Source organism: Scyliorhinus canicula, chromosome 1 (assembly GCF_902713615.1).
Source record: "Scyliorhinus canicula chromosome 1, sScyCan1.1, whole genome shotgun sequence".
NCBI classification, from domain to species: Eukaryota; Metazoa; Chordata; class Chondrichthyes; order Carcharhiniformes; family Scyliorhinidae; genus Scyliorhinus; species Scyliorhinus canicula.
The window spans coordinates 23,926,661-23,935,496 of record NC_052146.1 but is presented as its reverse complement, the minus strand read 5'-3'; the positions used below and the strand labels follow the sequence as shown (position 1 = coordinate 23,935,496).

Sequence of the window (8,836 nt, the reverse complement as noted above, 5' to 3'; positions counted from 1 at the left end):
CCATCCCTTTCTCTGTCTCTCCATCCCTCCCTCCCTCTGTCTGCCCCTCCCTCCCTCTCGCTCCCTCCCTTCCTCTCTCTCCCTCCCTTCCTCTCTCTCCGTCCCTCCCTCTCCCTCCGTCCCTCCCTCCCTCTCTTTCCGTCCTTCCCTCTCTTCCTCCCTCCCTCTCTTCCTCTGTCTCCCCCTCCCTCCCTCCCTCTGTCTCTCCATCCCTCCCTCCCTCTGTCTCTATCTCTCGCCAGAAGAGTTTGAGGACCCAGTGCAAACACGGGTTGAGAATCATTGCTGAAGGTTTTTGAAAAAATATTCTTTTAAAATTTTTCCAATTAAGGGGCTATTTTCGCATTGCCAATCCACATAATAATAATCTTTAAATGTAAATGTAAATTGCTTATTGTCACAAGTAGGCTTAGATTAACACTGCAATGAAGTTACTGTGAAAAGCCCCTCGTGATCACATTCCGGCACCTGTTCAGGTACACAGGGAGAATCCAGAATGTCCAAATTACCTAACTACACGTATTTCAGGACTTGTGGGAGGAAACCGGAGTACCCGGAGGAAACCCACGCGGACATGGGGAGAACGTGCAGACTCCGCACAGACAGTGACCCAAACTGGGAATCGGACCTGGGGCCCTGGCGCTGTGAAGCAACTGTGCTACCCACTGTGCTACCGTGCAGATCATTGAGTTGTGAGGCTGACACCCACGTAGACACAGGGCGAATGTGCAAACTCACGGATAGTGACCTGAGGCTGGGATCGAACCTGGGTCTTCGGCGCCGTGAGGCAGAAGCGCTAATATTTTGTGTCATTTGCAGCCTTTTTAGATGAAACTGGCACCTTCCCAGACATTTACGACAATGTTGAAGAATACTAAGCCTTGCAGGACCCCATTCAGCCCACCCACCATACACAATTTTCTCATTCGCATTGATCCTCTGTCCTGTCATGATTCAATCCATCTCAACACAGCAATATCACATTTAATAATTTTCTGCTAGGGCCATTAAAACACCCTGCCAGGAGCAATGTTGAAATCCAAGTATACAACCTCACCTTTTTTTGGTTATTAAAATTTTTTAAAAATATATTCCGGCATGATTTCCCTTTCATGCATCCATGGTAATCCTTAACAATTAGAAAATATTGTGTTAAATGTTAAACTGGTCGTTGATATGGACCTCTGCCATCGAGTTTCGTAGATTCTTTGGTCGTGATTGGTCCAGGGTGACCGCGCTGAGTTGCGGGTAGTCGGCGGCTCGATCAGCTGTGCTGGAGTGGCCCCATGATGACTGCCCTCTGAGTTCATAGTCTAATTCGATTTCCTCCGCTGAGTTGTCCGAGCTGGGAGATGCCGATCGGGCCCGTGGATCGCACGTGGCGGGCGGCGAGGAAGATGGCATCCAAGATGGCGGCCCCCATGTGTCGCACGTGGCGGGCGGCGACGAAGATGGCGTCCAAGATGGCGGCCCCCATGAGTCACACGTGGCCGGCCGCGTGGTGGAGGTTTTCCAAGGTGGCTGGAGGGGCCGGAGTCAGGGCATAGGCCGCAGTGTTTCGGGCCCCGCGGGGCTGCAAGTGAGGGGAGCGATTACTGCGAGTCACTGGGGAGTTGGAAGCTAGAGCCCTTTTTGCGAGGCACACTCTTGCGTAATGCCCTTTTCGCCCGCAGCTGCTGCAGGTTGCGTTGCGGGCCGGGCAGTGCTGCCGCGGGTGCTGATTCTGGCCGCAGAAATGGCAGGCTGGGGCAGCATAGTGGCTGGCTGGGGCAGCATAGTGGCTGGCTGGGGCAGCATGGTGGCTGGGCGGCTGCGTAGCACAGGCCTGGGAGAGTCGCTGGTCGGGGGCCCATGATTGGGTCGCGGGGTCCGCGGGGAACGTGTTAAGGCTGCGGAAGGAGACCTCCATCGTGGTAGCAGCTTCCACAGTCGTTTCTAAGTCCTGGGCCCTCTTTTCCAACAGTCATTGGCGCACATAGTTAGACCTGAGGCCCGCTACAAAAACATCGCGTACAGCAAGTTCCCTGTGTTCAGCCGCGGTAACCGCTTGGTAATTACAGTCATTGGACAAATTATTAAGTTTTCTTAGGAATTCGGCGAGTGATTCCATAGGCCGATGACGGCGAGTCGTGAACACATGGCAAGCATAAACTTCATTAATGAAATGAAATGAAAATCGCTTATTGTCACGAGTAGGCTTCAATGAAGTTACTGTGAAAAGTCCCTAGTCGCCACATTCCGGCACCTGTCCTGGGAGGCTGGTACGGGAATCGAACCGTGCTGCTGGCCTGCTTAGTCTGCTTTAAAAGCCAACAATTTAGCCTGGTGAGCTAAACCAGCCCCTACATGGGCCTTACATACATTTTTTCGAGAACTGCTAGCGCCGCAGTATATGAACTGGCCAAGTTTAGTTGCGTAGAGATTCTGTGGCTCACCCTCGCGTGCAGTAGACTTAACTTCTGATCCTCTGTAGTTTCGGCTGTGCTCGCTTCGGCCAGGTAGGCCTTGAAGCACCGGATCCAGTGGGAGAAGATTTCTTTAGCCTCTGCATCCTGCGGGTTGAGTTCCAGGCGTCCAGGCTTGAGGGCCGATTCCATAATTGATCTTTACTGTTCTTAAGTCAATTAAATTGATGGAACCATCAATTCACCAGACACATGTTTCCGATGTGAATCTAGGCTTTAATCGACTTACTTCAGAGCCAGCCTGTTACCTGTCGATGAACTCGTAGTGAACTCAGGCTGACTCTAGACACGGGTGTTTATACAGCTGCACTAGGGGGAGGAGTTGTGGGCGGAGCCACGGGTGGAGCCCAGTATAAGTTCCTGAGTGCTCCCAGCGCTACTCCCCTAGTGGTAGGATAGCACTACTGCGCTTACAAAGACAGTGTGAATTAACATATATACATCTATATTACATTCACCACTGCCGTGAGGCAGAAGCGCTAATATTTTGTGTCATTTGCAGCCTTTTTAGATGAAACTGGCACCTTCCCAGACATTTACGACAATGTTGAAGAATACAGAGCCTTGCAGGACTCCATTCAGCCCACCCGCCATACACAATTTTCTCATTCGCATTGATCCTCTGTCCTGTCATGATTCAATCCATCCCAACACAGCAATATCACATTTAATAATTTTCTGCTAGGGCCATTAAAACACCCTGCCAGGAGCAATGTTGAAATCCAAGTATACAATCTCACCTTTTTTTGGTTATTAAAATTTTTTTAAAATATATTCCGGGAAATATATTTCCCTTTCATGCATCCATGGTAATCCTTAGCAATTAGAAAATATTGTGTTAAATGTTAAACTGTAATGTCCTTTGTAATATATTCCAGGATCTCTGATTCTGAGCGAAATTCACAGATTTTTGATTTAAAATAAAAGTGAAATGTTGGATAACTTGAAATAAAAACTGAAAGTGTTGGAAATACTCTGCAGGACTGGCAGCATCTGTGGAGAGAGAAGCAGGCCTGAAATAATAACTCTGTTTCTCTCTCCACAGAAGTTGCCAGGCTGTTTGAGTATGTCAGCATTTTCTGTTCTTTAGTTAACTCAAAACCCGCAGATGCGCCCGATTAGCTCTCTACAAAAAAAGCCCAATCCATTCTATTAATTCCAAGATTAAACATCCAAGTATTGGGATTTGGATATTGATTTATTGTCATCTGTACCGAGGTACAGTGAAATGCCCCAGTGGTGAGGAAGCTTTTGGAAAAGATACTGAGGGACAGGATATGCACATTTGGAGGAAAATGGATTGGTTAGTGACAGGCAGCAGGTTTTGTACGGGGAAGATCATGTCTCACTAACCTGATTGAATTTTTTTGAAGAGGTGACAAAGAAAATTGATGAGGGAACGGCTGTGGATGTAGTTTATATGGACTTTAGTAAGGCATTTGACAAGGTCCCACATGGCAGACTGGTACAAAAACTAAAATCACATGGGATTCGGGGTGAGCTGGCTAGGTGGATACAGAACTGGCTTGGTTATAGAAGACAGAGAGTAGCGGTGGAAGAGTGTTTTTCAGAATTAATATCTAGCTAGCGGTGTTCTGCAGGGTTCAGTGCTGGGACCTCTGTATGTTTGTAGTATATATATTTGATCTGGAGGCAAATGTGGGTGGTCTGATTAGTAAGTTTGCGGATGACACGAAGATTGGTGGAGTTGCGATAGAGCCGAGGGTTGTCAGAGGATACAACAGGATATAGATAGATTGAAGACTTGGGCACAGAAATAGCAGATGGAGTTTAATCCGGACAAATGCGAGGAGATGCATTTTGGAGAATCAAATCTGGGTATGAATTATACTGTGCATGGCAGTACCCTTAGCAACATTAACATACAGAGGGATCTGGGCGTGCCGGTCCATAGTTCCTTAAATGTGGCAACACAGGTGGCCAAGATGATTAAGAAGGCATATGGCATGCTTGCCTTCATCAGCTGGGCATTGAGTACAGGAGTTGGGAAATCATGTTGCAGCTATATTAAACCTTGGTTAGGCCACATTTGGAGTATTGCTGGTCATCACATTGCAGTTCTGGTCATCACATTATCAAAAGGATGTGGAAGCTTTGGAGAGAGTACTAAGAAGGTTCACCAGGATGTTACCTGATCTCGAGGTTGTTGACTACGAGGAGAGGTTGAATAAACTAAGATTGTTTTCACTGGAAAGATGGACGCTAAGGGGAGACCTAATAGAGGCCTACACAGTTATGAGAGGCTTAGACAGGGTGGATAGTCAGAGGCTTTTTCCAAGGGTGGAAGTGTCAATTACAAGGGGCCTCAGGTTCAAGGTGAGAGGGGGAAAGTTTAAGGAAGATGCGTGGGGTAATTTTTTCACTGCAGAGTGGTGGGTGCCTGGAACACGCTGCCAGATGATGTGGTGGAAGCAGGCACATTAGCAACATTTAAGAGGCATTTGGATGGATACATGAATAGGGAGGAAATAGAGGGAAACGGACCGAGTAAAGGCAGAAGGGGTTTCTTTTAGTTAGGGCATTGATTGAAACCAACCTTTTATGATAGGTAAAAAGGGTTAGAGGAAGAAATTATTTAGCAAAATCATATTAACTAAAATTTAGAGTCATATATTAACCATGACAGTAAGCAAAGCTGAATGCTTGTGAATTGATCTGATAAGCACATTTTCACAGACTGTTAGAGTCTGCGCAAGGTCATGCTACGAAAAGACCCTTTGTGTCACAAAGAACTTGGGATGAAATCCTAGTTCCGTTTCGATGGTAACGGCTGGTCAGTTCATAGTGATAATTTCTTGTGGATAATGTGTTTCACTATGGAAAAATACAGCAATCTTTATCTCTTAATTTGACAGACAGACACTTCGGCCGATTTAAATGAATTATAGATTAGTTAAAACCAATCTCAGCTGTAAAAAGGATGAAACCTTAAAGATCGTAATCTCCTGAAAAGTTCAGGTATCGGGATCGGAAAGCCATTCTAGAATCAATTCAACCTGTCCTCTGAAACCTATTCTATCTACTTGCTTTGAAAAACCGCTATTTTATGCTATTTTAAACTTCACAGTCCTTTTGTACTGTGTATCTTGATTTGAAGAAATTACCTTGAGCTGTTATTGTATTTTGAATTCAACAATCTGTATTTGCGAAAGACAATCATTCTGATTAGCTTGCTGCAGAGCTAGTCGGAACGTCCTAAATTTTGTACTTGAAAACTGAAGCTTACCAATGGACACTACTAGCTGACAAATTAAAAGTTACAAATTGCTTTTAACCCAAGAAGCCAGTCTTGAATCCTTGGGATATGGTATGGAGTTACAGATATACAAATAGACACACAGTTCCCACAATTGGCGTAGTCAGCAAAAGGGGGGAGAAGTTGGCGAGCCAGCCAGCCAATTACCCACAATTGGCATACGCAAATGGAGGGACAAGTTGATGGAGTCGGACGAACGGAGGGAGAAATCGGACCGAAGACCGTGCCGTAGACGAGATACCAAATCGTTAGCGGAGAGGCCCAAAGGTGAAGGGAAGACCGGAAGATTTCGATCCGAACAAAAATTTTTAAAAAAAAGTACCCTGGAAGATTTAGTCCCCACCTTTGGTCACCTTGCAAACATGTCACAGTATTTTCTTTTCTCTTTTTAATAAATTTAGAGTACTCAATTCATTTTTTCCACTTAAGGGGCAATTTAGCGTGACCAATCCACCTACCCTGCACATCATTGGGTTGTGGGGGCAAACCCACGCAAACACGGGGACAATGTGCAAACTCCACACGGACAGTGACCCAGAGCCGGGATCGAGCCTGGGACCTCGGCACCGTGAGGCTGCAGTGCTAACCCACTGCGCCACCGTGCTGCCCTGTTACTGTAATGTTAACTTGTATGTATTAATTTACTTAAATATAGGTGTAGAGATCCAGCTTCTAGTTTACACTATCATTCTTATTTGTAGGTAATTATCTTTAGTCTGTTTTAAGTTTTCTACACACTAACTTGCACCAAATGCTATATCACCGACAAAATTATTTGTTGCCTCAAGCTTACCCAACCAATGAAAATGTTAAAAGCAAAGAGCCGTCCTTTCTTCCGCTTCTACCTAATCCTCACTATGTACCAAATTCTCAACTTCCCACACTGTTCATGATACATTCAATTAATGTCATAATCTGTTGTTGCATCTGTGCTGTGAACCTAGGATCATAGAACCATAGGAGAGTTACAGCACAGGAGGCCATTCGTTCCTAACACCAAGCTCTGGGGGCTCCACAATTGACCTTCTTCCAATCTGTTCAGCACCATCTTGTTTCCTGTCACACAGGCCAATTTTGTATCTTTTGTTGCTGCATCAGCACTTTATCAAATGTCTTTTGGAAGTCCATGTATGCCACATCCTGGAAACATAGAAAAATAGGAGCAGGAGAAGGGCCTTCAAGCATCCCATCTGGCTGCATCACAGCCCAGTCCATAATGCAAACTAACCTTCCATCCATTGAATCTGTCTATACCTCCCGCTGCATTGGGAAAGCGGGCAGTATAATCAAAGACCCCTCCTACCCGGGTTATTCTCTCTTCCAACAGCTTCCGTCATTGTGTTAGGTGAATTAGACATTCTGAATTCTCCCTCAGTGTAGTCGAACAGGCTCCGGAGTGTGGCGACTAGGGGATTTTCACAGGAACATCATTGCAGTGTTAAATTATTATTATTAAACAACTTCTTCCCTGCTGTTTTCAGACTCCTGAATGACCCTCTGGTGCTCAATCAATGACTCCAGAGGCGAGATTGGATGACAATTGAAGGCTTTATTAGACTAGATGTTTCCCCCAGCAGCACAGGTACAGAATGCAGCTGCTAGGGAGACACAGGCTCTTATACTCCGCCTTACTGGGCGGAACCAGCAGGCAGGCTTCACCAATGATATTGCAGTTTCAGGTACCTCCCACACCAATGGTCTTACAGCATCAACCTGGGTACCGTAATACTCCTAATACCGACTACCACATTCACCCCCTGTTTATTAAAAAAAAGAGTCCAGCGGGGGTGGTGGTCTCATGTTATACAGTGGTAGAGATTGAGATTATGGTGGTACCCGGTATACATTAGTACAGTGTTTTGCCTCGTTAGATGTCGCAACTATTTACAGTATTTATTTACATTATTAGTCGATTGGGGGCCCTGGTCGTCCTCTGCGATAGTCGCAGTTTTGGCGGCGATGCAGGCGCCGGCTCGGGCATCCATGGCTCCAGGGGCATGGCTTTGGCTTCTTAGGCAGCTTCATCACCCCTGGATGGGACCGATGGGAGGACCGATCCACCTGGGAAGGGGGCGTCTGTGGGGTGCGCCAGTGGGAGGGAGGGTGGGGTAGGTGGTGGGGGTGTGGGTGAGGATCCAGTGGGCGTCAGGTCCCGTAGGGAGACCTTATCCTGTCAGCCGTCGGGGTAAGCGTATTGAGGGTTAGCGTGAAGGAGGTGGCCCACCTCGACCAATATGTCCGACTTGTGCATTTGCACGTGTTTGCGGAGCAGGATGGGTCCAGGCGCTGCCAGCCAGGTTGGGAGCGAGGTCCCGGAGGAGGACTTCCTAGGAAAGACAAGGAGACGTTAGTGAGGTGTTTGGTTGAAAGTAACCAACCGTTGGTCAGTGAGGAGAGTGAATCTCCTGCCGGCCAGGTAATACCTCCAGTGCCGCACAGCTTCTACTATAGCCTGGGCCTCCTTTTCAACTGAGGAATGGCGGATTTCAGAAACATGGAGGGTGCGTGAGAAGAAGGCCACGGGTCTGCCTGCTTGGTTGAGGGTGTCCACCAGAGCTACATCGGACACGTCGTTCTCGACTTGGAAGGGAAGGGATTCATCGATTGCGTGCATCGTGGCCTTTGCAATGTCCGCTTTGATGCGGCTGAAGGCCTGGCGGGCCTCTGCCGACAGGGGACAAATCGTGGATTGAATTAGTGGGTGGGCCTTGTCCACATAGTTGGGGACCCACTGGGCATAATATGAACAAAATCCCAGGCAGCGTTTCAGGGCCTTGGAGCAGTGTGGGAGGGGAAACTCCATGAGGGGGCGCATGCGTTCAGGATCTGGGCCTATAACTCAATCATGCACTACGTAGCCAAGGATGGCTAACCTTGTTGTAGGTTAGATTAAGGATTTTTGCGGCATGGAGGAATTTACGGAGGTTGGTGTCGTGGTCCTGCTGGTCGTGGCCGCAGATGGTGATGTTATCAAGGTACGGAAAAATGGCCCGCAAACCGTACCGGTCAACCATTCGGTCCATCTCCCATTGGAAGACCGAGACTCCATTTGTGACACCAAAGGGAACCCTTAGGAAGTGGTTGAGCCGCCCAT

The 8,836-nt window shown here is 47.3% G+C and overlaps 1 protein-coding gene across 1 annotated transcript in view; it reads right to left on the bottom strand.

The window, feature by feature from the left end:
* Positions 1 to 7,079, bottom strand: part of LOC119978295 (endoplasmic reticulum resident protein 29-like) — an 11,304-nt gene extending 4,225 nt beyond the window's left edge. The window contains exon 1 of the mRNA XM_038819818.1: positions 7,046 to 7,079. Within this exon, the coding sequence (XP_038675746.1) occupies positions 7,046 to 7,079 (34 nt within the window). The remainder of the gene's footprint in view (positions 1 to 7,045) is intronic.
* Between the last annotated feature and the right edge of the window lie 1,757 nt (positions 7,080 to 8,836).